At 40.6% G+C, this 27,701-nt stretch overlaps 3 protein-coding genes and 1 long non-coding RNA gene across 4 annotated transcripts; 2 read left to right on the top strand and 2 right to left on the bottom strand.

The window, feature by feature from the left end:
• The first annotated feature begins 1,018 nt into the window (after positions 1-1,018).
• Positions 1,019-5,016, top strand: LOC119018998. Its single transcript, XR_005074916.1, has 2 exons — positions 1,019-1,782; positions 1,964-5,016. It is a non-coding gene; the product is annotated as an uncharacterized LOC119018998 (long non-coding RNA).
• LOC119018997 (zinc finger protein 271-like) lies at positions 4,124-16,376 on the bottom strand. The gene is made up of 5 exons (XM_037097124.1): positions 15,579-16,376; positions 14,570-15,427; positions 10,159-11,190; positions 5,977-6,048; positions 4,124-5,883 (listed from the first exon to the last, which is right to left on the bottom strand). Exons 1-5 carry the CDS (start codon positions 15,817-15,819, stop codon positions 5,189-5,191), a joined length of 2,898 nt encoding a protein of 965 aa, XP_036953019.1. The 5' UTR covers positions 15,820-16,376; the 3' UTR covers positions 4,124-5,188.
• Positions 16,377-17,329: 953 nt separating this feature from the next.
• Positions 17,330-21,400, bottom strand: LOC119018993 (zinc finger protein 135-like). Its single transcript, XM_037097119.1, has 3 exons — positions 20,926-21,400; positions 20,514-20,786; positions 17,330-18,547 (listed from the first exon to the last, which is right to left on the bottom strand). Exons 1-3 carry the CDS (start codon positions 21,095-21,097, stop codon positions 17,667-17,669), a joined length of 1,326 nt encoding a protein of 441 aa, XP_036953014.1. The 5' UTR covers positions 21,098-21,400; the 3' UTR covers positions 17,330-17,666.
• Positions 21,401-21,430: 30 nt separating this feature from the next.
• On the top strand, positions 21,431-26,786 carry cenatac (centrosomal AT-AC splicing factor). Its single transcript, XM_037097120.1, has 11 exons — positions 21,431-21,703; positions 22,357-22,523; positions 22,855-22,953; positions 23,038-23,104; positions 23,380-23,442; positions 23,806-23,870; positions 23,983-24,097; positions 24,201-24,231; positions 24,744-24,845; positions 25,149-25,281; positions 25,546-26,786. Exons 1-11 carry the CDS (start codon positions 21,587-21,589, stop codon positions 25,637-25,639), a joined length of 1,053 nt encoding a protein of 350 aa, XP_036953015.1. The 5' UTR covers positions 21,431-21,586; the 3' UTR covers positions 25,640-26,786.
• The last annotated feature ends 915 nt before the right edge of the window (positions 26,787-27,701 follow it).

Raw genomic sequence — 27,701 nt, 5'->3', positions numbered from 1 at the left:
CAGCTGTGTGGGAAGGTTGGTCACACTGTAAAAGGACAATACTTTGAGGTAACAAAAGAAAAGAAAAGAAAAGAAAAGAAAAGAAAAGAAAAGAAAAGAAAAGAAAAGAAGTAATTTCTTTCAGTATCATTTGTCTTAGCTCAACCGTGTTCAATCACATCAGAAACCTGGAGACAGCTAGTGTTACAGTAATTTTTCATTTATTTACTTGACATAATTTTTTAAAGGGATATTGCACAAACGTAAACATGAATACTGTCATTAAATGAATTTCGTCATGTTTTTCGAAAAAGGATTATTAACACAAAACTATTGCTATTGTTTGTAAAAAAAAAAAAAAATAAAAAAAATGTTAGGTAAGCAAATCTTTTCCCGCAGGTATTGCACATCCGTGCAATACCTGCGGGAAAAGATTTGCCCGGACAGAAGACTTGAGAAAGCATGTAAGAATCCACACAGGTGAGAAGCCGTACTCATGCACAACGTGTGGAAGAGCCTTTGCACGTAGCGCTCAGGTGACAATTCACATGAGAAGAGCCCATACCGGTGAGCAGCCGTACTTTGCAAGATCTGCGGTAAAAGATACTTTGAGAAGGCTGTATTGACCACGCACGTGAGGATAAAACACAAAAGTCAACGTCAACAAACACCATCACCAAGCCAAGAAGCATCATTCTTGCAAAAAAATGTGCAAAAGTTTACCTATATAACCAGCCCTTGAAACACCACATGAGATTGTACACAACGCAACATAGACTAGATGTTTACTTTAAATGTGACAGATGTGGGAAAACGTTTAAGCAACACTCCCACTTCAATACACACTTGATAATCCACACAGGTGAGAAGCCGTTTTGTTTGCAAAAGACATTGGAGAGGTTTTACACACTGTTCTAACTTGACAGTTCACATGAGAAGAGCCCATGCTGCTGAGAAGTCGTACCTTTGTAAGATAGGACAGGGGGCCTTTGGAGATTCTTTAATCCAGAGCCCAATGAATGATGTCACTTGAGTTCATTGCTGCAGTTTGCCAGATCTGAGCTACAAGCCAGCCACATGCAAGCCAAGAGCAAACCACTTCATCTAGAACTGGGCAAAGAAAATGAAATGTGACCCAGATGTGGGCCAGTTCTGCTACTGGCTCAAGTGCACCATTTCCTCCTCTTCCCTGTTTGAATTGTGCCATTTATCACAAATATGATGTTTGTCAATTTAAGTGATAATTTTGCAGTTCAGGAACGTAACAGTTTGTTGAAATGGGTGTAAAATAACATTTAGTTTTGTGTAAATGTGACGATTCACTGTTATGGTTAAAAGGGGGACCCCACAATTTCTTTGTTTACAACTGTTAATTTCATGTTCTGCAGGGAAGAGGTGAAGTGACATGTTTATCTGATGTGTTGAATGCTGTACATGGTTGCGTGCAGTTCTCTGTTGTAGCCACCAGGTTGCACCAGAGAGCACGGGTCGGAGAGAACCGACGAAGAAGAGGTGTTTTTGCTCGGGTTGCCATGGTTACGCGGCTCGGCGCGAAAAAGACCGGAGAAGCAGCGGCGAGGTCTTGCTTTGGTGACCTGGACAAGTTAATGTGCTTGGTGACTGTAATTGTTTTTGGTAAAGAATAAAGTCAGCGTCATTGAAGACTCAAGCCCTGGTGTCCGCTGTCTTCATAGCTGCAACATAAAAGCTGCTCAGTAAACTGCATCAGTTTAGACCCGGAGTCCAGACAGCTGGGTATTGTTTGGGGACCTGAAATGTACACAAGATAGGGTGTTTATATATGTACGAGTTTCAAACTGCACACGTGTCAAAACTTTATTTTAGTAAAACACAAAACAGAGCAACTCTCTTCATAATGTCCATTTAAAATAAAATGCACATTGGTACCAATTTACCTGAACGTCTGAAGTTTTCTTTTCACCAACACAGTTCTGCCCACTTTTTCTGTCATGTGTCCCTTCAGAGCTCCCACAGCAACACAACTGCATGGAGAAGGAGGACGAGGAAGTTCTCACTGACCAGCAGTTCTGTATCCAGGAGAGGAACTCAAGTCTGGACCAAGAGGACCCAGATTTCCCACAGATTTAAGAGGAACATGAGGAACTCTGCGCCAGTCTGGAGGAGCAGCAGCATATATTGAAGCTAGAGACTGACACCATCATGTTGACTCCTTCTTATGAGGAGAGTGACCACAATGAGCCTGAACCAGAAGGAGACCACCAGCTCTTCTTTGAGAACCGACATGTAGCTGAGAGCTGGGATCAGAAAATGGGCGGATAAATACAGAACCAGTACCAGAGGAAATCACATCCCAGAAGCAGAAGACAGAGTATCGATGTACCCAAATCAAATTAGTCACAGAGTGACCATGATATGCACACAGGTGAAAAGAAGCAATATTCTTGCGAAGCATGTGGAAAAGCATTCAAGTATAAGTCGTCCCGATTACATATGCACATGAAAAAACACACAGATGAGATGCCGTATTCATGCACAACATGTGGTCAAGGTTTCAGTTTTAGCAGTTCCCTTATAGTCCACATGATAATTCACACAGGTGAGAAGCCGTTTGTTTGCAAAACATGTGGGAGAGGTTTCACACGAGAAGAGCCAATACTGGTGAGAAGCCGTCTGTTTGCAAGATCTGCGGCATGAGATACTTTGAGAAAAGTGTGTTGACACGGCACAGTCTAATACATGAGAGCAAACCTACAGGACAGGGGAGGAAGTATTGGTACGGCACAGTCTAATACATGGGATTAAACAGATGGGGGAGGAACCATCATGCTGAATACTCCAGTGGAGACCTTTTTCTTCTCCTGTTCACGTTGGATACACTGACGATGTTCTGACTGATTGACTTGTGGAGAAATGAACTAAAGTTTCTTAATATATTTTGTTGGTTAGATTTCTGTACTCTGAACATTTTGAATGTACCATGAATTACACTGCAATGTCTCTATTTAAGTAACTTCCTTTATTGTAATCCTTCCTTCTTTGTTTTTTTGAATGCTCATTTGTGAAGTTACAAAAAAAAAATCATGTTTATAAGTTACAAATGCACTCGAAGTAGCTGTAAGACAATACTGTTGTCATATCATTACTAATTATTTAATTCTTAATTAATTCTCATTGATTCTTAATGTCGTTGTTGTTGTTGTAGCATCTGTTGCTCTCTGTTAGCAGTGCAGACCCTCAAGAATATTCACAAAGTCACATCCTTTGGATTGTTGCAGAAAATCCACCCCGAGTGTGAAACAAATCATCCACAAGCTTGTACAGGCAACTGAGAGAGACGCAAAAGGTCTGATTTACAACAGTCACATGGTCATTAATAAAGTGATTTATAAGCAGAGCAGCTTCAATAGCAATGTCCTCAGTTGGTTATTTGAGAGAGTTTGTCAGTGAGTGATCAACTACTGCTGCTGCTGGAGAAATAGCTCTTAAAACTTCAATGGTCACAGAATTATGATTCATATATGATCACATGAGAAATACTTGGATTAATCTGCTCAGATGTCTGTCATCATCACACAGGAAAGCTATTTCTTAGGTACTTTGTCTCTCCAGTATGGAAGAGGAATGAGTGAGGTTGAGTCTTTTGTTGAGTTTGTTTGTTTTGTTTTTTTTTACCCGATTCTGAACAAAGTCAGAACCCAGTCTCCCAATGTTCTTGGATTTCTGATGATGACTAAAGAGGCACAATTTAGTAAATGAATTAAAACTTAGTCTACAATATGATTGTCCAATAATACAACAGAAACCAGAAAACACTCCCATTTATGAAGCTGGAATAAGAAGTTTGACTTTTCAAAATTACTGTGTTATAAATCGATTATGGAAATAGTTGATTCATTTCATCTTTCCCAGCTAATGAATTAATTCTATCAAAATACTGCAGCTCTAAAAGTGATGTAGCCATCAAAGAAATGTAGTGCAATAAAAATGTACATTTTACATTGACATATATACACACATTAACACTGGTCCTGGGGTGTTTCAAGTGTGTGAATCAAGTGGCAGTTATTCAAGTGCTGGAATTGTTAAGTGGCTCCTCACTTTTGGGAGTTTTGAACTTATCTGACACTAGAACTACAGACAAGAACCATAAGACGCTGGGCTTTTGAAAAGATGAACTTTTATGACATTTTAAAGGCTCTCATGCACACACACACTATCGGTCTTTCACACCACAATGTTAGAATTATAGCCACCACTGTGCGCTCAGTGTAAATAAGATACCACAAATATAGAACTTACACCTTTTTACTGAATCTAAACCTCCACATGTTTTGGCAGAATATCAACCTACATGCTTGTAGCCACAGAAGCTTTCCCACATTTTAAGGAGTTTTTTTCCTGCACAGTATTACAGAGAATATTCAACTTAGTAGAGAAATATATATATAGTGTGGCTCGGGTGGGCATGGAACGATATGAACATTTCTTGTGACAATTATCCTCTCCAGCCCTCACAATATTATCACAACAACTGAACCTAATAATGCAAAACAAACAAACAATAAAAATAAACTGCACTAAAATATAGTGGAATAACTTCACATTTAGTTAGAAAACATTTTTATTCACTCACACAAAACAATCTTTTCTCTCTAAGGTTGAAAACAATCAAAGAATGGTGAATGGTGGTATCCTCCTCTTCTCCATGTTGTTTTTTGTCATTTGGAATCCGTTATATTTCCACACATCCACGGATTTAACTTGTTTTGTTTTTTTTTTGTGGGGGATGCAAAGAGCAAGTCGAGCCCTCAGCCACTGTGACGGGATCAGGCAATTCAAAATAAATCTGGAAACCAATACAGGACTGTAATTCAGCAGGCCAGAAAGATTTTCTTCAGTCATACATGTCGGGATATATATGACCATCTTGATTCAGGATTAACCCTGGTGATAAAAATGATCGATGATCAACTAATTGCGAAGTGCTTTTTTTCCCTAAAAGGACTGCAGACGTGTAGCTCCTCAGATCTAGTGTATTTTTTTTTTTTTTTTTTTTACATTCAATCACTAGAACTGAACAAGGCTACTTGTGGTCTTACATGCATCAAAACAGTGTTTCCTTCAGATCCAACAGAAGATACAGCTCTTCTCATGCGGGCTGATAAGTTACCGCAATGTCTGAAAGCTCCCACACATGTTCAGCAAATCTGGCATCCAACAGAATCTTTTAACAGTGATGTAGCTCTTGATCTTTGTGAGACGTCCTGTGCCTTTTCAGTACAAACCCGACCGAGAATCTCAGGCCGCAGGTCGTGCAAACGTACGGTTTCTCCCCCGTGTGGCTCCGCATGTGAACCTTCAAGACGCTGGCATGTCGGAAATCTCTGCCACATATCTGACAGGAATACGGTTTCTCCCCCGTGTGGCTCCTCATGTGAACCTGCAGGACGCTGGCATGGCGGAAGTCTCTGCCACATATCTGACACGAGTACGGCTTCTCGCCCGTGTGGATTCGCGTGTGAGTTTTCAGATCCGACGTGCGATAGAACGCTCTGCCGCACGTGTTGCAGACAAACGGCCTCTCGCCCGTGTGGATTCTCATGTGCCTGGTCAGCGTCGAGGCGCTGCAGAATCTTTTCCCGCAGACTTGGCAAGGATACGGCTTCTCCCCCGTGTGGCTTCTCATGTGGACCTTCAAGACGCAGCTGAGCCTGAAGTCTTTGCCACAGATTTCGCACGAATGCGGCTTCTCCCCCGTGTGGATTCTTGTGTGCGTTTTTAAATCAGTCGCCTTTTTGAACCGTTTCCCGCAGGCGCCGCAGGCATGTGGCTTCTGACCCGCGTGACTTCTCAGGTGGGCATTTAGGCCGCTGTTATTTTCGTAAGCTATCCCGGAGGCTTTGCACGAATGCGGCTTCTCACCTGCGTGCATCCCGAAATGACTTGTCAGCTCTGATTTCAGACGGAATCTTGCTCCACAGATGCTGCAACAATGGCATCTCGTGGGCTTCTCACCTGTGTGGACCCTCAGGTGCGCCTGCAATTTTGACTTGAACTTGAAAACTTTCCCACACTGGTCACATTTATGAGACATTGTACCTGAGTGAGTATTACAGTGCTTGTTTGTGTTTCTGATGCCCGTCCTTTGGTTTTGGCTCTAAATATCGTGTTGATCCTGAGTCTGCCCGCTCAGGCTGGTGGTCACTTTCCTCACAAGCAGGAATCCACATTACGGTGTCATCCTCCTGCCTCACTGCGAGCTGCTGTCCCTCCAGACTGGTGCAGAGTTTCTCCTGTTGCCCTTTATTTTCTGGGTCCTCTCGGTCCAGACTGGAGTTCTTCTCCTGGAGACAGATCTGCTGGTCAGAGAGAACCGTCTTCTCCTCCCGCTTACAGACATGTTGCTGTGGAGGGACAGAATAACGTAGATTTAGCAGATACATTGAACAGCTTATATTAAAATCTAATTTCTGTGTTTTACGCACCTCGCCCGTGTAACTGTTTTTCAGGTTTCCAAAAGGCATCCAGCATTCTGCGCTGATTTCTTCGATAGTTTGTTTAAAACATTAGGATATTTCTTCAGCAGCAGCACTCAGTCGCCCGTTAATAACTCCTCTCAAACTCTCAACTAAAGACGTCGTTTTGTTTGTTAACAATCAAATAAAGTCGCAGGGCTACGACTACCACGTCCTCTCCCATATGCAGCTACTAAGCTAACGTGCGATGTTGTTTACTTCCGCTGGACGTCACGCTGTCAGGTTCCGACCGGGAGAGTGCGCAAGCTTTTCGTTCCGCTTTCACCCGATGGCTTTGTTTCCAAAGTTAAAGGGGCACCATGTAGATTTAGAGAAGAAGTTCTGACTCAGAATTTGAATGTTGAACATACTGAAAGCAGAAATATGTTTTTTGTTTGTTTTTTTTCCCCGGAACTGAATCAACAAGCTGCTCTGAGAGGAGAGTAAGGCAGCAGGAGATCCTCCCAGTGGCACTGGCAGGTGGTGGCAACCTGTGGCATCTCTGCTTGTTTACACATTTTAATGTACACATTTTTTCACAATTTCTCTTTGTTTTGCACTTCTTAATATTATCTAAATATATATTAATATCTGTTCCATAGCATAAATATGAATGTAAAATATATACACATATATTCAAAGTAAAACAGTATGAAATTGGAAAATAACTGTCAAGGAATATCTCTGTCTTCTTATTTAAAAAATCTTCCCCTGAAAACTATTAAGTCCATCCAGTCTTTTAAGAAAATTATTTTTTGTTTAAACATATTTGCAATGTGTGTTTGAAGTAGTCAGATTATTCAAGTGGAAATACCACTGAGAAACTGACAATACATTTGCAAGGTTCACAAGCACAGTCAGTTCAGTTTGACTTAATTTGCGACACAGTCTAAGAGCCTCCATTGTAAGTTTTTGAAGTTATGCTTAAATTTTTTAAATAAGATCTGGATGAAATCATGCCTTGTAAGGGACAGTCATGCCATCAACAGCTGATAAATAATTTTGATGGAACACGGTCTTGTAATAGGCTGAATGTTGTCACACTCCCTCCGTTCCCCATCACTCTCTGCTCTATGTAACTTCAGTGAGAGGGTATCATCACAGCGTTACACACGTTTTCAGCACATAACATTGTTGTGACTGAATGAGTTTTGTGTGCATTCAACACCTACATTACAGCTGACAAATTGTTTGCAGACCTGGGATTTTTATTTGTAACAGTGGAGTTGCACTTCCAAATCGCAATACCGAATGTATTTTGATGGTAGCACCCAAACGAGGTGAGGTTCAGTTTCACCTTAAAGAATCTTAACTTGCAATCCCTGTTTTAGTTAGAGGTGGTGAAGTATTACAGGACTGTTCAGGTGTTAACAATTATTTTACTGCACATGATTTGTTTCTTTAGTTTTCCTACATTTCTAAATGCTGACAATTCAAACACATTCGAACCTGATTTATTCCTCCGTGCAATTTACATGTTGGTCAAATCTGCTCTTCTTTCATCCGACGGGAAAGCAAATGAAATTTTCTCTGTGTGACTCAATTTTAACTGATGCGGTCTTGAGCGGTTCCTGTTAGCAGGGCTGGAGGACTTTAACACAGCTGAGTAAAAGCAGCAAAACAGCTTGATAACAAGAGCCTCGGTTAAAAAAAGTTTATTACAAAAAGGAATCTGTGACCAGAGATTGTTCCACAGCATGTAAACATGGACACAGTCCAAAAACTTAAATAAGTGTTGCATGATCTCAGCCTAAAGATGCACTGTGAAGTTTTGTGGAGGAAGAGAAAGATCTTCAATTACGTTATTTTTATCCTTAAACAAAATAAATAAACTCTCTTTACTGTCATGACTTCATAAACTGAATAAACAAACTGATCTTGAAGGACGACAAAATCTAATACTGTTTTGCTTATGTTAATATGTGGCGGACCCTGCCACCTTTCTAGCTTCAAACTCTGTTCTTGGGATTCTCATTTGCCTCTGAGAACAGCTTTTACTCCGCTATGGAAGGATACTTATTTCTGAGTTTGTATTATTACCTCTTTTGATATTTTAACTATAAAAATTCTGACTTTTCCTCTTCTCCAGAACTACACAGCGCCCCTTTAAATACAGACTTACGAGACACCAGACACCCAAAGCCTCCTAACATCAAGCGAGTCGAGTGTGAAGACTGTGAGACATTACATAGTTTTCCATTCAATAATCAATGTGCTGTAAAGAACAGGGTCAGGATGAGAGAGCAGGAGGGGAGATTTCCCTTTTGGTGAAGTGTCAGAAAGACTCACGAAGGGAAATCCTCTCTACCTGAGGGGTAACAGGAAGGTAGATAAGGTGACATTTACTGTCCTAAGTAAACATCAAAGGGTCACTTGCCTTGGAAAGGCATCATCAACCCAAACCTCAGGGGGTCACAGTTTTGGGAAGAAATGATTGATGACTTATTGTAAAAGCAGGTGAGCCCCCTCTCTGTTTTGAATTGAATTCAGTAACATTTGGAGGTGGAGGGAACGTTCTGGAGCTTCTCTCCATGCGGCATGTATTAAAGAGATCTGATTCATCACGCGGAGTCTAATATTCTTCGGAGGATTAGCAACTCTCTATCACATAAAGGAGAATTTCCACTACGAGGCCTCTGAGGAGGCTCCCATGCTAATATACAAGTTAAACATTCTGTACATTTCTACCACAACGGAAACAAACACACCATGCATTTACAATGTTATTAAACTGGTGGAACTACTCTCAGGACAAACGTGATCATGAAGCATTCACGCTCAGTGGTCCATCTCAGCTTTACTGAGGCCACAATGTACAAACAGCAATGATTCATGTCTTTCAGACTCAACACATTTCAATTCATTGTACTGTACAAATACTGACGCCGGCACCCTGGTTCAAAAGACACGTGAGGGGATGAATCAGACGAGGTGGAGCTGTTTTATTTTCTACCGAGTTCAGGAAGGACAGTTTAATGAGGTATCATGTAAAACAAGCTAATACACACACAGCACACTCTAGAGTTGTCAAGTAAATCTAAAGGCCTAAAAAACACTTTCTCCTGGGAGATCTAGTGAAACAGACGTGTAACATATAATCAAAGTGTTTTGGTTTTTTTGAGTTGCAGTGTTCCAGGTTTCATACCTGTAAGATTATTTACATGCTAACTCAGCCAAATGAGTCATGATGACAATCAGTGTAGTTCAGTTCCACCACTGCCTGTATACTTGTTCAGTATGTGGCCCACACTTACAAAATGTATCGAAGTCACATGATGTTTCAGTAGTGCATTTCATTTAATAGATGAGTTTCTCATGTGTATATTGAACCTTGTGGGTTTTTCAAGTATGTGATTTGAGTGAGTGTTCCAGCTAGTGCTCCCATTTTGTGTTTTCACCACTGACCACTGACAGCTGATCATCTGCAACATCTTGCAAACACTGTTGTGTAAGAAACGTAGCTTTTCATTTCATATGAGTTTGTCGTTTCCTTTCATTTGGGCCTTTTGGCAGGAAGGGTGTTTATGACTTTGGGCCAGTGGGCGGAAAAACAGGAAAGCTGTCTGTCTGATCACACCAGAGGAACTCACACACAACCTTTGCTCACACTTACACACACACACACACACACACACACACACCGTGTCGAATCATACACCTGTCCCACAGGTGCTGAAGTGCTATGGTTTCTCCCCAGTGTGGGCTCTTCTTATGTGGACCAGCAAGCCACTGCTGCAGCTGAAATCGCTGCCGCATATTTTGCAGAGGTACGGCTTCTCCCCCGTGTGGGTCCTCATGTGAACTTTCAAGACGCCGTTGAGTCGGAAATCTTTGCCGCATATGTCGCACGAGTACGGCTTCTCGCCCGTGTGGATCCGCGTGTGCGTGTTCAGCTCTGACGTCCGACAGAACGTCTTCCCGCACGTTTTGCACACAAACGGCTTTTCGCCCGTGTGGATTCTCATGTGCCTCTTGAGCGGCGGCATGGTGCGGAAGGTCTTCCCGCAGGTCATGCACAGGTACGGCTTCTCGCCCGTGTGCGTCCTCATGTGGGCCGTCAGCGCGGTGGTGAGCGCAAAGTCCTTCCCGCAGACCTTGCAGGAGTACGGCTTCTCCCCCGTGTGGATCCTCACGTGGGTTTTCAGCGCCGACATGTATCCGAACCTCTGATCGCAGAACTTGCAGACGTACGGCTTCTCGCCCGTGTGCACACTCAGGTGCCTCTGCAGTTTGGACTTGTACTGAAAGATTTTTCCGCAGGTGCCGCATTTGTGAGACACTTTACCTGTGTGACAATCACCGGGGCTCTCTGACGTGGCAGAGTTATATTCAGCGTTACTTGTGCTCTCGTGATGTCCAATCTGTAGTTTTGTCTCCGCATCGGTAGTCGATCGGAAGTCTCCATGCACGCCCACTTTCAGATCGCGGCTCTCGGCCAAATGATGAGATCTGTCAGCGAGGAGCGGGTGGTGGTCCCCGCTCGACTCAGCTTCACTTTCCTCGTAGGACGGAATCAGCATGAAGGTATCAGCCTCCTGATTCACTGCAAGCTCCTGACTGGCGCACAGCTCCTCCTGTTCCTCTTTAATCTGTGGAGGTTCTGAGTCCTCTCGGCCCAGACTGGAGTTCCTGTCCTGGTCACAGAGATGCCGTTCAGCCAGAGCCTCCTCCTCCTCCTCCTCTTCCTCTGTAAAGACATGCTGCTGTTGGCGCCCTGCAGGAACAGAGGACACAATCTATAATATTATGCTGACTGGGAAAAGTACCAGTAGACCTTAACAGTTAGCATGATATATAAATCTAATGGATCTGTTTGATGTTACTGTTGTCACGTTTTACACACCTATCCTGTTTAACTTTATTTCAGGCTTCAGAGCCACATCCAGCAGTTTGCGCTGACGGTCGATCTCTTCCTCGTACTCGACGACGGTGACTTCAAAAACTCTGAATATTTCCTCGGCAGCAGCAGTTAGTCGCTCGCTGATGAACTCTCTCAGATACGCCACGGAAGACATTGTTGCTTTATTTCCAACAAATTAAATATTATCCACGTTACAATCGCAATATCATCTTCCAGCTGTCGCTCTGGGGTTCACTTCCGCCGGGTGTCACCGTTTAACGGGTCCGTCAGTGGAGGTGAGATAGGTTTTTATTTTTTTTTTGTTTCCGCTCGGGCATCAGTCTCGTTTTACTTCACTGTGAAATTATATTATTTTCCACACGTCATGTTTAACTAAATCTTTTCCAGCCAATCTGTAAGACAGTGATTTGTTAAAAATAAAACATATAAACATGGGTGTAAGAAGTTAACACAGGTGACGAAAAAGTACCAAAACGTGAATATAAAGAAATCGAATGGGTAAAAACAGAGGAGAGGATTCTCAGTTTCCTCACCAGCAGCAAAATAAAAACACATCAGCAGCCTGGGAAAAACCCAACACAGATGTGTAACACTAAAAACTTCTGGTCAGTCTTCGCTATGATGAATAAAAGAATGAACTCAATTCGCCTCAGTTGTCCTTATTTGAATACATATGTTTATTACAACACATATCTGGTGTGAGAGAAGACCTTGTTACAGCATGTAAACATGGACGCACCAGAAACCACTGCATTCTCTCAGCTTAATACTGTAATTTCCTCATTCAGAATCACGCATACTGACACCACCAGGGAAAACAGTTCATGTCAGAGACAGCAGACGCCCAAAGCCTCCTCACAAAAGAAGTATGGCAGGAGCGAAAGACTCTGAGGAGGCCTCTCAGCCATGTCGATGCAAAAAAAATGAGCATTCCTTGAATTTCTACAACAGTGTAAAAAAATACTGCATGCAATAAAAATGTTAGTAAAACTAGCAAAATGACTCTCTGAAAAATGCATTTAAAGTATGAAATGTTTAAGTACTCGTGCGCAATGGCCCATCTCAGCGTTACTGAGGCCGTGATGTATAAAAAGCTATTTTCTGTGGCGGCTATTCGAGGTGGAGCTATTTTATCTTTTTTACATAGTTCACACACAGAAGGACAGTTTAACAAGGCATCACATTAAATAATCTTATTATACGTCTTTCTATGTATGTTAATTGCACACTTAAGCTGTAAAGTAAAATCTAACGGCCTAATAAGTACAATATTTGCCTGTGAAATTTAGTTAAAGAGAGGTACATGTAACATACAATGAAATTACTAAAAGAAGAAGATTTCAAGATTTCATATCGGTGTGGAAGTTGCTTGCAATCATGGCAATATGAAGGCAATTAATGTTGTACATTAGTGCAGGATGTAAGTAACTGGGTCTGCATATATACTTGTTCAATATCACTTAACCTCCAGGTGGTGAGCTTCAACATTACAACACCTCTTGCATGCTATGTTTGATATCCTTGAAAAGAACTTGACTATGAAAACTTTTACTTTTGATATCAGTCACACCCGTTTACAGTCTTGATGAACAGATCGGGCCTGTGGTGAAATGTCAATCTGGTATTCTTACATTGTTACAATACATAAATAAGAATAAATAAAAATAAAAAACAGCACTTTGTAAGCTACTTTCCTTTAGGTACGTACTAATAACAGTACGCACTACAAGCACAAGGGGAACTTAAGTCTGAAATGCTGCCATTTAAAGAATATATTTTCATTAAAATAAAGCAGATTATCAACACTTTGTGTTTTCGTGCCACCTCTAAAGCCTGCGTTCAACCTTACATGAAGGAAAACCAATCACAAAACACTTTAAAGTGTCAAATACTGCACTTTGTAATAAAGATTTTGGAGATTATGATTGTTTCAATGAAAACTGTTGCTAACAGAGATATAAGCTATGTAGTAATACATAATATGAAGAAAGACATACATTAGTTCAACAAAACTTGATGTTGTTGTTGAAAATGTACTACATAATTACATGTAAATGTATACAAATACAATCAGTAACAGTTGTAGCTACTGCAAAAGTGCATTTAATTCTGTAGGCGAAACTTCTCCACAAGAGTTTCAGCTGGATTCAGCTTCTCCTGCAGTTTATTGATCGTTGTGGGTTTTTTTCAAAGGATCTGATTTGAGTCAAACTTTTCCCACAAGTGCTTCAATTACAAGGCTCCCAATTTCTGTAGTCTCATGTGTGTCTTAAACAGAAACCACTATAAGTGAGTTGTTTCACAAGTTTCACAAATACAAAGATACCTGGATGTAAATCATCCTTTAAACAGGGGTCAGCAACCATAGGCACGTGTACCACCAATTAGCACACAGTAGCTGGACCGATGGCAGACTAGCATAAAGAGACGTTTTGGAAATGTTTATTGCTGATGAAAAAGATGAAGGATCTCAACTCTGATGTATATGATTTCCTGGAGATGGCAGGATTCTTGTATACTGCTTATACTGCTTATTTTGGTAATTTCTCTAATTAATAAAAAGCACTGTGGGGACTGAGCATATTACTTGCAACCACAGGGACTAAAAAAAAAATACATAAAAAATAGAACTTGTTTGTTCAGTTTATTGCTGATGAATAAGATTCGTGGACTTAATAACAAATTCATGTTGATGTTTTCATTCGCATGGCAGCCATTGTGTTTAGTGCTCTTGTATGACTAGATTTTTTTTTTTTTTTAAATGTTGCAGAAATAAAATTGCACAACCATTGGGATATTTGTATTTTAATGTTGTGTCATGATTAAACATAATGTTAACCGTAAGGCTGATGTGAAACACTGTTTAACAAGAAGATTTTAAAATAGCACTTCATATCAAAAATGGTTGCCAACCCCTGCCATACACTGACCGAACTGTATACTTTTACCACAGGTATGCAGTGCTATGGCTTCTCACCGGTGTGGGCTCTTCTTATGTGCGCCATCAAGCCACTGCTATAACTGAAATTGCTGCCACATATGTTACAGAGGTACGGCTTCTCCCCTGTGTGGGTTCTCATGTGGACCTTCAAGACACTGTTGAGTCTGAAGCCTTTCCCACACGTTTTGCATGAAAATGGCCTCTCGCCTGTGTGGATTCTTATATGAGTGTTCAATTCTACCGACTGAGAGAATCCTTGCCCACATGTTTTGCACGTATACGGCTTCTCACCTGTGTGAACTCTTATGTGCCTTTTCAATGTCTGCTTGTCATGGAATCCTTTCCCGCAGGTTTTGCAAACGTGCGGCTTCTCGCCCGTGTGGATTCTCATGTGGACCCTCAGCGCACTGCTACGTGTGAAATCTTTCCCGCATGTTTTGCACAAATACGGCTTCTCGCCCGTGTGGATTCTTATGTGCGTATTCAGCACTGACATGTACGGGAATCCTTGTCCGCAGAACATGCAGATGAACGGTTTCTCACCAGTGTGGATTCTCATGTGCTTTTTCAATGCTGGATTGTCACAGAATCGTTTCCCGCAGGTGGTGCACAGGTACGGCTTCTCACCTGTGTGGACGATTAGGTGTCGCTGCAATTTTGACTTATACTGAAAGGTCTTTTCACAAGTGCCACATTTGTACGACACTTTACCTGCGTGAGTATTACCGTGAATGGTAGAGTTATATTCAAAGTTGTGACTGTGACTTGTGCTTTCTTGCTGTTCATTCTGTGGTTTTGTCTCTGCATTTGTGCTCGATCCAGAGTCTTCATACACACCTCTTCCTGTCTGATCTCCGCTCTCAGCTACAAGAGAGTGAGGAGAAAGGAGCTGGTGGTCACTGTTTGATTCGGATTCACTATGGTCATTTTCCTCATAAGCAGGAATCAACATAACGATATCATCCTCCTGTTTCACAACAAGCTGCTCTCCCTCCTGACCGGCGCAGAGTTCCTCCTGTTCCTCTTTAATCAGTGGAGGCTTACAGTCCTCTTGGTCCTGACTGGAGTTCGTCTCCTGGATACAGGACTGCTGGTCAGCAACTTCCTCCTCCTCCTCTTCCTCTTTACAGACATGTTGCTGCGGGAGCTCTGCAGGGACAGAGAGAAAAATGAGTAGCACACTGGTGTGAAAAAGAAAAACAGTGGAGGAAAGTTAGCATATTGGTCGCTACATATTTGGGACTATAAATACATCTAATACATCTGTTTTGTAGCCTTACTGTTACCAGGTTTTACACACCTATCCTGTTTAACTTTATTTCAGGTTTCAGTGCCACATCCAGCAGTTTGCGCTGACGGTCGATCTCTTCCTCGTACTCGACGACGGTGACTTCAAAAACTCTGAATATTTCCTCGGCAGCAGCAGTTAGTCGCTCGCTGATGAACTCTCTCAGATACGCCACGGAAGACATTGTTGGTTTAGTGCTAATTAAACGCTTATCTACGTTACGGAGACAATACTGTCTACCTGCTAATTCCATACATCCATGAAGCTAACGCTAATAGCACCTGCAGTGTTTACTTCCGGTGGGTGTCACCGTATTATGTTCCGTCAGTAGCAAATGAGTTAGCTTTCCTTTCCGCCTTCAGTTAAGCTTGGTGGGACATGTTTCGCGCTTTATGTCACAGGCAATTCGTTTTCTACGTTTATGTTAAGTCTTTTCGAGCATTTTGGCATACAGTATTTTTTTATTTTTTTAATAAAGACATTATAGTATGGATTTAGAATCTTAACACTAAAACCAACAATTTACACCACAATTATTTGACAACTTTAGTTAAATGTTCAGATTTGTATGTACAAATGATACAACACCTTTATATACGTTTTGTCATGGAATAAACTATCCAAGAGCTCACTGGCCGAGTAGTAAAGCTGAAGTCTGTCGATTAATCAGCTTGTCAATGGACAAATGGAAAATTAAGTGGCAACTGTTACAATCAGATAAGTCATTGTTACTGTTGAAGCAAAACATTGGATGTGGAAACACTGTGAAGATCTGGATGGTTTTGAAAGGTATTTCTCACTATTTTGTATTTTCTATTCAAACCCTGTTGAAAAGTAATAACGTCAAGTATGTGTAACATCAAATGAAAGTAGTCAAAAAAAAACCTTCTGATGTTTTTTCTTTTTCATTCAACATGTTTATTATTATTAAAATTATTATGCAATATCTTGATATACATGTTGTTAAAATAATTCTGCGATAATTTAGAACTGGAGGAAGGAGATCAGAATCAGCTCAAGGTTCAAACAAGGTTTTAATCTTGTACAAGAGGAGCATTCACAGAGCAACACACAGGTCTGTTACAAAGTGAAGACTCAATATGTGAAGAGAAAAGCATGGTATTTATCCCTCTCTGTGGGTGTGTTTTTCACTACAATAGTTCCTAATTTATGACCTGCACTTAAAGGGATACTTAACAGAGAAGGAAGTGATAAGCTCCAGTGGTCACTCAACACCAGACATAGGTAATAAAACGGACTAAAACAAGGTCACAAGTTACAGGTCATGTTAAACAACTACACTGAACATTCCTGTGTAAGACTTCAGTTCACATCTTTGTTTTAAATACAAAATTTCCATCACACATGTTATCTTGGCCATCTGAGGACAATCAATATTGTAAATATATACATGCAGCACTTGAGTAAATGTAGTTACATCACTGCATACACACTTATTCAATATAAGGCAGCTCCACTGACCAAATTATCAAACAGTATCAGATAATATTTTCACTTAACCACCAGTTGATGAGCTGCATCATTAAAGTACTTCTTGCAGGTTATGACTGAACACTCTCAAAATAAATCTTCTTCTCTTTGACTAAATTTACTTTTGAAATCAGTCACACCCATTGGCGTCTTGATGAGCAAAATTAACTCACAATAAAGACTTCATTGTAAATCTGATATTCTTTTCTACTGGAGTTATCCACTCCACAGTAAATTAGTAAAAAAAAGAATATTCTTTTCACAGGTCAAGCAAGAAAGAATTATTCAGTTGTAAGTTGTGCTGTTTCGAAGAAAAACTGTTGCTAACATAAACATGACTAATCAAGTAATATTAGAAGAAAGACACAGTTAGTTCAACTCAACTCGATTAGACTACTGACATGTCCTACTTCATTACTTGATGATATTGTGACCTTTTCTTTAAGCATAGTGGTTGGTTACAAATATGTAGTTTTTAATAGAGTATTCATTTTAGTGGGTGAACACCTATCCAGTGGTGGTTTGTCCAGTTTATGGAGATTTTGGGGGTAAGGGTTAGTAAGTTGCTGCATTTCCGTGGCTCCAAACACTACTTGCATTTATGCACTTTTATATGCCTTGAGAATTCAAACACTCCAGAGAATCTTTACTCACATTTGTTGCAGCGATACGGCTCTCGCCAGTGTGGGCTCTTCTGATGTGAACGTTTAAGTCACCGCTATACCTGAACTCTCTCCCGCATATTTCGCACGAATACGGCTTCTCGCCCGTGTGGATTCTTATGTGCGTGTTTAACACGGATGTCTGATTGAACCTTTTCCCGCAGGTGTTGCAGGAATATGGCCTCTCGCCTGTGTGGATCCTTCTGTGAGCCTTCAGTCCAGACGTCTGACTGAATCTCTTCCTGCAGGTGCTGCACGAATACGGCTTCTCGCCTGTGTGGATTCTCTTGTGAATATTCAGCTTTGACCAACACTTAAAGTCCTTCCCACAGGTGTCACATTTGAAGGACCTTTTACCCGTGACAGTGTTACAGTGAATCTCTGACAAATTGAGGCTGCATACGTCTTTGCTGGGGCTTTGGGGTTTCTTTGGCCCTGGTGAATCTGAGATGCCTCCGTGCTCACCTTCTGTCTGATCTCGGCTCTCGGCTAAATACATGTTATGAACGATCTGTTTATTCATCAACTCTGATGCATCTGAATTCTCATCGTCAGATTCATGTTTTACCCAACTGATAGACATGTTAGCTGGGGGCTCTTCCTCTGCAGCACTCTGGCTTTTGTCAGGATTCACAAGCAGTGTCTCATCTCTTTTGGGGTCACTTTTCTCATAAGTAGGAGTCGACATGAAGGTGTCAGGCTCCTGCTTCAGTACAAGCTGCTCCTCCTCTTCCTCTTTAATCTGTGGAGGCTCTGGCTGCTCGTGGTCCAGACTGGAGTTAGCGGGACCCTCCTCCTCCTTCATGTAGACATGTTGCTGTGGGAGCCCTGCAGGAACAGAGAACTGGGATAAATTAAAAATGCAGAGATGCTGGCAAACCAAATAATTATGTTTTGTGATAATAAACACACCCATCATGGGCGACTGCCTTTCGGGTTTACAAGCCACATCCAGCAGTCTGCGCTGACGATCGATCTCCTCGTACTCGACGATGGCTTTTTTAAACCCTTTGAATATTTCCTCAGCAGCAGCAGAAAGTCGCTCGCTGATAAACTCTCTCAGATACTCGACTGAAGCCATTGTTGCTAAGCTAAAGTGAAGGTGGCTAATAGCTATACTGACCCACCAACCCCCGTCAGTTAACCCAGTGACCCCATGCAGCTGACGCGACTGACGTCTGCTTTGTTCACTTCCGCTGTTATTTATTGTTTTATTCCGCGCAGAGGTATTTTCTATCTTCAAACTTAGCATACGAACTGTTGTGCTGGTATGACATTTTGCAACCTCACTGATATTTCAACTTCAGTTTAAAAAAATGTACTTATAATTGTTGCCCTTCGTGGTTAGTTTTATTTAGTTTGTTCAGTCATGAAAATGAAGAGTGTGTTTATTCAGTTTGTTTAGGCATAAGAAAAATTTTAAAAAATTAAAAAATCAGTCAAGTACCTTTCTCTTCATGCACCTTTAACTACAGCCACCTATAAGCAGTTATTCAAACTATTTGGTGAAAAATTGGAGAGCTGACATGTGATACAAAATTATAACAGAATATACAAAAAAGTCACATGCCAGTAAAAAAAAATGCCATTCAGTTGGGGTTTATTGCAAAAAGTCCACCTTTTTCACAGGTCATACATAAAACAAAATATAAAAATAATAACAACAATAATAGCTCACTATTAATGAGAAAGTGTTTCAGTGTGAGCTCAGTATTTTCATATTGGGACCTCATGCTGTAAAACAGCAGTGTTCAAATAAAGACATGACATTTTTTTAAGTCTCACAACTGACAACGTTTTTTCCTACAGGTGTTTCATGAGTACAACTTCTCACCCCTGTGGATTGTCAGGCGTAGATGCAATCTGGAGTTACACTGAACCTTTCCCAGTATCTCAATTTAAACAGTTTTAACTTTCACTTCTCACACAGACAGTCAAGTCACCACAGTGCTCTCCAATGTTTTACAAGTACACTTCTCAGGGGTATGAGTACTTAAATGTCTTCTCAAGACTGTCCTCTGAGAAAATCTTTTCCCACATGTGTTGCTTTAAAATGGCCTTTTACCTGCATGGGATGCCAGGTGGCCTTCAAAGGTTCTCTTAAGTCTGAAGTTTTTCCAACATAGTTTGCATTGAAATGGCTTCGTACTTGTGTGAATCAATGTATGCCTCCTTAACGTATACTTGTCCCTAAAACTCTTTCCACAGGTGTTGCAAAAAGATGACCTCTCACCTGTGTGAGTTATAATGTGTCTAACCAATTTGGACTTACTCTTACAGTGTTTCCCACAATATTCACAGATAAGCTTGTCCGGCTTTGTATCTTTGCAAGTATTTAGCTTGATCCTACACAAATTTATCCTCAGTCTTTTCTGTAGTTTTGTGTCTACATTTCTAGCTGATGCTGAGTATCTATGCTCGGCCCCTTTGTGAACTTGGCTCTCACTCTCGTGTGAGTTGTGGGAGAGGAGGTGACGGTCAGCGCTTGGTTCTGGTAGCACGGCGCTTTTGACTGATATGTTTACAACAGTGCCTTTCTCAGCTCCACTCTGACTTGAATCATCTTCAAAATGCAGAGTGTCATCTTCATTATGGTCACTTTCCTCATAAGTAGGAGTCAACATGAGGGTATCAGGCTTCTGCTTCACTATAAGCAGCGGCTTCTCACGTGTGTGCTCACTCACGTGTCTCTGCAATTTTGACTCGTGCTGGAAGATTTTTCCACAGGTGCCACATTTATGAGACACTTTACCAGTGCGAGAATCACAGAGACTCTCTGAGGTGGCAGACTTACATTTATTGTTACTGTGACTTGTGCTCTCGTGATGTTCAACCTGTAGCTTTGTCTCTGCATCTGTAGTTGATCCAAAGTCTCCATTCACGCCAACTTTCTGATCTGAATCAGTCTCCTGATCCAGTACAAGCTGCTCCCCTTCCTGACTGGTGCAGATTTCCTCCTGTTCCTCTTTAATCTGTGGAGGCTCTGGGTCCTCTTGGTGCAGACTGGAGTTCCTCTCCTGGTCAGAGAGAAGCTCTTCCTCTTTACAGACATGCTGCTGTGGGAGCTCTGAGGGAGCAAGATAAGAAAATGTGTGACACAGACGCCAAAGCAATAAGCAAGAGGTCTACATAATTAAAGCTAATTAGCAATGCTGAGCATGCTAACGGAGTGATGTTGGTGAACGTTGTCACTGAGTTTTACTCACCTATCCTGTGTAACTTTATTTCAGGTTTCCAAACGATATCCAGCAGTCTGCACTGGCGTGCAATCTCTTCCTCGTACTCGACGATAGTTTTACGAAAAACTGCGAATATTTCCTCAGCAGCAGCAGCAAGTCGCTCGCTAACGAAGTCTCTCAAACACTCAACTGCAGACATTGTTGTTTATATAACTCATTCAATTATAATCTGTACCGAGGCCATAATACCGTATTCCAGTTATTTCCATTCATTCTTGATTGGGTGTCACGCTGATAAGTTCGGACAGTGGAAGTGCCGGAGCTTTTATTTGTTCCGCCTTCAATTGATGACATTTTATTAAAAACTCAAATGCTTAACCGCAGACATTGTTGTTTAATTAAAACTATAGTTTTATTTATGGTCAATCCTCTGTCATCTTAACTCAATTCATTCACGTGGGGGAACGCGACTGGTCGCTGCTGCCCGTTTCCGTGGGGGACAGATACAGAGACGGCACTACTTCCGGTAATTAGTTACTGTCGCTAGCTTGTGCTGGTTTATTTTCTGTCCGATTACATTTAGATACATTAGGGGAAAATACCCAATACGCACCTCAAATGATTGTGTCGTAGTTTAGATTAGTCAGCTTAGTTTTAGCACATTATCTGTTTCTCACACGAAGTGTAAATGGGTGCATATTACTGTGCGATATGTAGGCAAACAACATTCACGGGGAAGGGACACATCTTCGGAAAAAATCACCAGAGCAGACTCAGAGTGGTTCTTCTCAAATTCTTAGAAAAGGTAAGTAGTTTAATATCGACTCATGAGTATTTTGTCTGCCTATTTTCGTCCACTTAGCTCAGCCTAATAGGGTACAGCGTTAGCCGTGATGCTAACTTTACCTGCACACCATCTTCACAAATTATATTTTCTGTGTCACCTGTTGAATGACACTGATTTTATGTTTAACATATTTTGCTGCGTGGTGCATCGTGAACATTACATTTATAATCAGTCTAATGAATTGTGGAAATGTTATTCATAGAGAAGTCAAATCGAAATTCTCCGTTTGTTCAAGATTTAAGTTGTTTTCTTTTGGGCTTCTTATTGTGCTATAACTTGAGTCGTAGTAGATGATGCAGTAACATATCTTATTACAGCACATAACACATGTAGCTGTTTATCTCTGTGTGGTATAATGTATTATTACAGTAGAGTGTTTGTACATCACACACACTTAATTATTAATTCTTATACCTATATGTTTTTCAGAAAATCTTATTCCTCACCACTGCTTTTTTTTTTTTTTTTTTTTTTTTTTTTTAAATAAATAAGACCTAACAAGTAACTACGTCAATAACCGTTACATGATGGGAAATCATCACATTATCTGTGTATTATTATTGGTGTAACTTTTTATGTTTCCTGTTTTTGTTGCAACCTTTGTCTTCTAGGTGAAGGAAGCTCGCCGAACGCTTAAAAAACCCCAAGTAGAAAAGTTTGATTGCACACAGCACAAACAGACATTCTGGTGCTACTGCTGCGGGCTTGAAGTTGAAAGAAATGTTACAGACGGCAATATGACTGTGCTGTACGGAGGCCTGATAGAACACATGGCAACGTAAGTTTTATTCTAGTAACTTTTATTGAGCTTGTTTTTTTGTTGTTTTTTTTCACTCGTATCTGGCTTCACGTACACGTATCCTAGAAAAGTGTGTAATCAAATATCTTTTTAGTAACTTTGGCATGAGCCACATGATTTCACCACTGAAAAAGAAACTGAATCTTGACTAGCTTATTTTGGCTTAATACCTCAATGCAAGCTGCTCTACACATTTGTCAAATGTCTGTGGGCTTGAAGGAATTCTCATATTCCTACTTTTTCCTCATTAATTGTTGTGCCAAGGTAGTGTTGTTTTTGACTTTGAAAATATATCTGTTTTTTTTTTCAGCCCAGAGCACAGGAAGAATACTCACAAATTCTGGTGGGACAATAAGGCAGACCCCAAGTTTAGAGACAAGGTCATTATCACAGAAGAGGAGAGTGAAAGGTAAGCCCACTGAACCAAAAGTCTGTATGAATAAAGTGTTTGGAAAATAAAAGATTCATCATGTTTTGTTTGATTTTTGTTTAGGTTTAAAGCTGAGGTGGCAAACGCTTTGGAATCATTTGTGGAGAAGGAAGATGAATACATAAAAAAGGTAATACAACAGCACCCTGAAAAAATGAATTTCACATGAACTGTGATGACGACTTAGCTAGACTTATACTTAATCAAGCACACTGGTGTTTGGAGCTAAATGCAAATTATGATTTTTTTGCTAAACTTCAAGGCAATCTATACAATAGCTGTTGAAATGTTTCATATGTCATAAGCAAAGTGGTGGACAGACTGACATAGAGACCTAAGGAATGTTATTTCAACCAGACTTAAATTTGTTTTGTTTTTGTTCTTGTCTTCCTTGCATCGCTGAAGCAAGCTGAAGTCATTCGGGCCCATGAGAGGCATCGTCAAGAGGTTCTTCAGTCTCTTTTAGAGGTTTGTTTTCCAGGGATGCACTGGCAGTATCCATCACTTTGGCCTTAACTGTTGTTTCAGTTGTCATCTCAAATGATTAATTACCAAAGTAGGTAAATAATTGAAGGACAAGGTTGTTGTTTATTTTTAACAGAATTTTCAAGTAAAAATGTAACAAAATTTGACAAAAAAAATTCCAAACTGAGAGCTGTAATAAAGTTGGAGAGGTAAAAAAAAAAAAGAAAAAGAAAAAAGAAACCTGAATAGAGAGGGGTTTGTGTCGACATTTGGGGCAAATTGGGGTGATAAAATTCGAGATGACCCATGATTAGTGCTCAGACTTCCACTGTGAAACCCTGTTGGCTTTTCCTGAATCAATATCAGCGTGACACAGAGCCGGAGTTCAATGGACCCAACGGCACAGACGTGTTTGCAGAGGATCCTGTCAGGTAACACTGGCCATCATTGTCATTTTATCCTTCTTTGCATCTGGTTATTAAAAGCACTTGAAATACAATTGAAAATGTTGCTCTGGTGCTCATCTTACTGTCTTGGGAACAGCTCTCAGTTTCCGCCTCAGTGTTCAGACCGCCCAACGGGGAGCGGCTTTGTCGACTCAATGGTGGAAGTACCACGTGCTGCAGCAGGACAAGGCCTGACTTTCATAGGGTATCAGGTAAATGGACAGCTCTCATTAAGAAAATCATTGTGTTTGAAAAGCAATAGTCTTATTATACAAACCTGTTTTCATCACTTGATCCCATGATTCTCTGTTACAGGATTCATCGAACAGTGGAAATGTTCATACAGGTACAGTGATGAGTTTGTGTTATAGCTGAGTATCTACAATATTGCCAAGAATGAGTTATATATATTTTAAGGCTCAGAGTAAGCTGTACTTTTGAGTAGAGTTGAAATGATACAATTACGTGTAAATTTAAAACCCATATACATTATTATTAACTTGTATTTATTTCTACTTTTTATTTTGGTTGCCCAATTAGGTAGAATCAATGATCAGTGTGATTTTTTTTAAATTGTTGGATGCATTTTGCATTTATAGTAATATTTCTTTGAGGATTATTATTCTTCACTAAACATCACATTACATCTTACATAGTCCAGAAAAAACAAGTTGCATTTGTATTGAGCAACAAACATTGGTTTCTGTCAACCTAATAAAACATATACTAATTTTCTGTTGTGTTTTCCGTGCATTTCAACGCTCCTGCAGTTAATCCACTGTTTCTAAAATGTATGAGCTCAGTTCACCCCAGCGTGTGATTAACAAAGAGTAAGCATTAAGCCTCTGTGTGTCACAGGTGCCGTCCCTCCGTGGCTTCAGGATGATCCTCAGGAGGGGACCTCTGGAGCTGCAGCACAACCGGAGATTGGCCCTTCGTTGCAAGACTTCCTTAAACACAGTAAGAATCACACACAGAAGTCTGTTGTGTAAATCACTTGTCAACTGAGCAGTTTGTCTGCACAGAGAAATGTTCCAGCCTCGATAACGATTTCCATGAGAAGCTGTGTTTCATAGTTAGTAGTAGTATATAGTTATGCCCTCACACAATCACTGCAACAAGTTTAGATACAAATTCATTCTACTGCTTTACCCTTTAGAAATGAATTGCACTTGATAGTATCAACATATCTGTCTCTGATCATTATCAAAATCTCACAAAGATTTTTGTATAACAAAAATGGCCTCAATTGTCTTTTGTCAGAGGAGCAAGAGAAGCTGAGGAAGCTTCCACCAAACAGAGTTGGTGCCAACTTTGATCACAGCTCGCATACAGACGCCAACTGGCTTCCCTCTTTTGGTAGAGTGTGGAACAGCGGCCGACGCTGGCAGTCCAGGTGAGATAACAACACGACGTACTACACTTGAGATTAACACAGACTTGTTGTGAACCAGGAGCCTTTTAACACAGTCACACACATTTTTTCACACAAAGGGGCCTTGACCTACGGTTTAATATCCTGTGTCTCTTGTTACCAAACACTTGTATAGATGAACACGTTTTTGTTTTTAATTATGATGTTAGATAGAGCTGGCTGTAAATGCTAGTATGTTAGTCCAGCAGATTCACTTCACCAGCCTCTCTTTTATGTTTTTAACAGGCACCAGTTCAGACAAGAGGAAGGGCACAAGAACAGACAGAAGAGGAAGAGGGAGCACGGAGCAGAGGGGTCAAAGAAAACAAAAATGACTTAACAGCTGACAAATTCTGACAACGCTTCTGAATATAATATGTGTTGTGTGAGAGTTCATGAGGGAAGGGATGTATATAGTTTGTAGAATGTGAGTGAGATTTTCTACAGTGTTTCTGGGGAGTTGTACTTGGTTTGACTGCCCAGGCTGACTAAACACTCACTAGCCCAACAATTGTGTGTATATAGGAAGTTGTACGTAACCCTCTTTGTCACATAATTCACAGTTTGCAGTAAGGATATTAACTCCATTAAGCAGTGCCTTGTGGATATATTATGTTGGAAAGTTATCTTGAATGATTGCATTTTTGTATAAAAACTCCAAGCTCCAACTTACCAACATGCTGCACACTCATTGATTTAAATCAGATTGGTTCTGCCAATTGATTGGTCACTGACCTCTTCCATTTAAATGAAGGCGTCATAGTGAAAATCCTCATTCAAGGCATTCTTTACTGCCTGAATTATTCCAGCAAGTCCAGGGTTGTGATTAGGAAGTCGCTCTGTCTGCAGCACTTTGAGATCGGAGAGGAACAAAACTGTTCTGGTGAATAAACAGCAGGGGGCGCCAGTCACTCAACTAATGTAACAAAGATGTCGAAATGTGAAGAGAAGAGTTTGTTACAGATGGTAAAAACCAGGACTGTTGTATCAATTTTATGAACTGATGTACTATTTGTCCATGTGGCCAATAAGTGGCAGGAATTTTGTTTTTGAGAGCCGCAAGACCCCCTGTAATACATGTGTCTCTTTCTTCTAGCAGTCCTGCTGAAAAGCTTTCATTTCCCTTTTCAAAACACATGATTTGATGAATAACTGGACACGGCTTAAAGGCTGCAAATGCAAACGTTACTTCTCAAATAAGATGTGACAGTTAGAAATGTTAAAACTGCATCAAATATCTGTTATTCTCAGTAGAATCAGCACTTCAGATTTGGTGCTCTCCAAAACGTAAACGCTCCATTGGCTTCCGTACAATTTTTTTATGTAGGAAGAAGGAAGTTAATTGGTGGTAAGTTTGTCAGTAAAAGCATCAACAACACTCTGCTCTCAAGCAGCTAAATTTAATATGGTCAGGTCACAAATTAGAATTTGCTCTGGTAACGGGACATCTCAAACAAATAAACACTGGATGGGAGGACAACCAACAATCATGATGAAAACGCTATTTCATTTGCTTATTTTGTTTGTGTGTCTATCTATCTCTCTCTCTCTCTCTCTCTCTCTCTCTCTCTCTCTCTCTCTCTCTCTCTCTCTCTCTATATATATAGATATATATATATATATATATATATATATATATATATATATATATATATATATATATATATATATATATATATATATATATAATATAGCGAGGTGATTCTGCAGTGAAATGTGTTGCGATTGCTCAGCCAACATCCGAACAGTGTTGGGTGAATGGCCGAGAGCAGTAAATGTGATATCCTTTATTCCACTCAGAGCTTTCAGTAGGCCCTTCTTTTATCTGCACAGGCCTCCTCTCCTCTCCTCAGCACGGTATAATCAGGCCCCAGTGTGCTCTGGGTAGATGGGCGTGGAGCTCAGTGCAGCTGCAAGGCAATATGGGGATACAACGTGTAGCTGATCTATTCTTAGCTCTGTGACAGTACAGACGGAAGAGAAGAAGGGGGTTACCTCATTTACATTTGTTTGTGAATATTAAGATCACAAACTGTAATTAATTAAATACATACTGTCAGTGCGGTGTGACTATGTAAAGTTGTGCTTTCATGTAAGATGACTGTTCGTTGAAGTTATTGTTTTGTTAGATATAAAACAATCTATTGACAGCCGGGGCTCTATAGCAGCAGCCACCCTTGGCACTGAAGAATGGGAGGAGAGAAAAAGCACGTGTACTGGGCGTGTCTCGAGTTAATCCATAGTCCAATCACGGAGCGGGATTTTTGAATAAATCTGCATATTTTAACGAAGGCGTAATCTCCGCGTGTTGATTGGTTGAGCAGAATAGAAGCGACCAATCGCTTAAATGACAGGCGCTCAGCTGGCCGTGAAGCCCCGCCTCCTATAAATATACTCATAGA

The sequence above is a fragment of the Acanthopagrus latus genome, chromosome 5 (genome assembly GCF_904848185.1).
Source record: "Acanthopagrus latus isolate v.2019 chromosome 5, fAcaLat1.1, whole genome shotgun sequence".
Classification (NCBI taxonomy): Eukaryota; Metazoa; Chordata; class Actinopteri; order Spariformes; family Sparidae; genus Acanthopagrus; species Acanthopagrus latus.
Note: the sequence above shows the minus strand (reverse complement) of the source record. Positions and strands in the feature narration are given on the sequence as shown.

What these genes read in the sequence shown, in the direction of transcription:
- LOC119018997 (XM_037097124.1), bottom strand. Translation starts at nt 15,819, where the DNA reads ATGGAATTAGCAGGTAGACAGTATTGTCTCCGTAACGTAGATAAGCGT. An exon ending in AATAAAGTTAAACAGGATAG is followed by an intron (nt 15,428 to 15,578) that starts GTGTGTAAAACC and finishes CTGTCCCTGCAG; the next exon opens with AGCTCCCGCAGCAACATGTC. An exon ending in CCACACTGGGGAGAAACCAT is followed by an intron (nt 6,049 to 10,158) that starts AGCACTTCAGCA and finishes GTACAATGTCTC; the next exon opens with ATAAATGTGACCAGTGTGGG.
- LOC119018993 (XM_037097119.1), bottom strand. Translation starts at nt 21,097, where the DNA reads ATGTCTGCAGTTGAGTGTTTGAGAGACTTCGTTAGCGAGCGACTTGCT. An exon ending in AATAAAGTTACACAGGATAG is followed by an intron (nt 20,787 to 20,925) that starts GTGAGTAAAACT and finishes TTGCTCCCTCAG; the next exon opens with AGCTCCCACAGCAGCATGTC. An exon ending in AAGTCACAGTAACAATAAAT is followed by an intron (nt 18,548 to 20,513) that starts GTAAGTCTGCCA and finishes CTGTTCCTGCAG; the next exon opens with GGCTCCCACAGCAACATGTC.
- cenatac (XM_037097120.1), top strand. Translation starts at nt 21,587, where the DNA reads ATGGGTGCATATTACTGTGCGATATGTAGGCAAACAACATTCACGGGG. An exon ending in CTGATAGAACACATGGCAAC is followed by an intron (nt 22,524 to 22,854) that starts GTAAGTTTTATT and finishes TTTTTTTTTCAG; the next exon opens with CCCAGAGCACAGGAAGAATA. An exon ending in TTTGCAGAGGATCCTGTCAG is followed by an intron (nt 23,871 to 23,982) that starts GTAACACTGGCC and finishes TCTTGGGAACAG; the next exon opens with CTCTCAGTTTCCGCCTCAGT.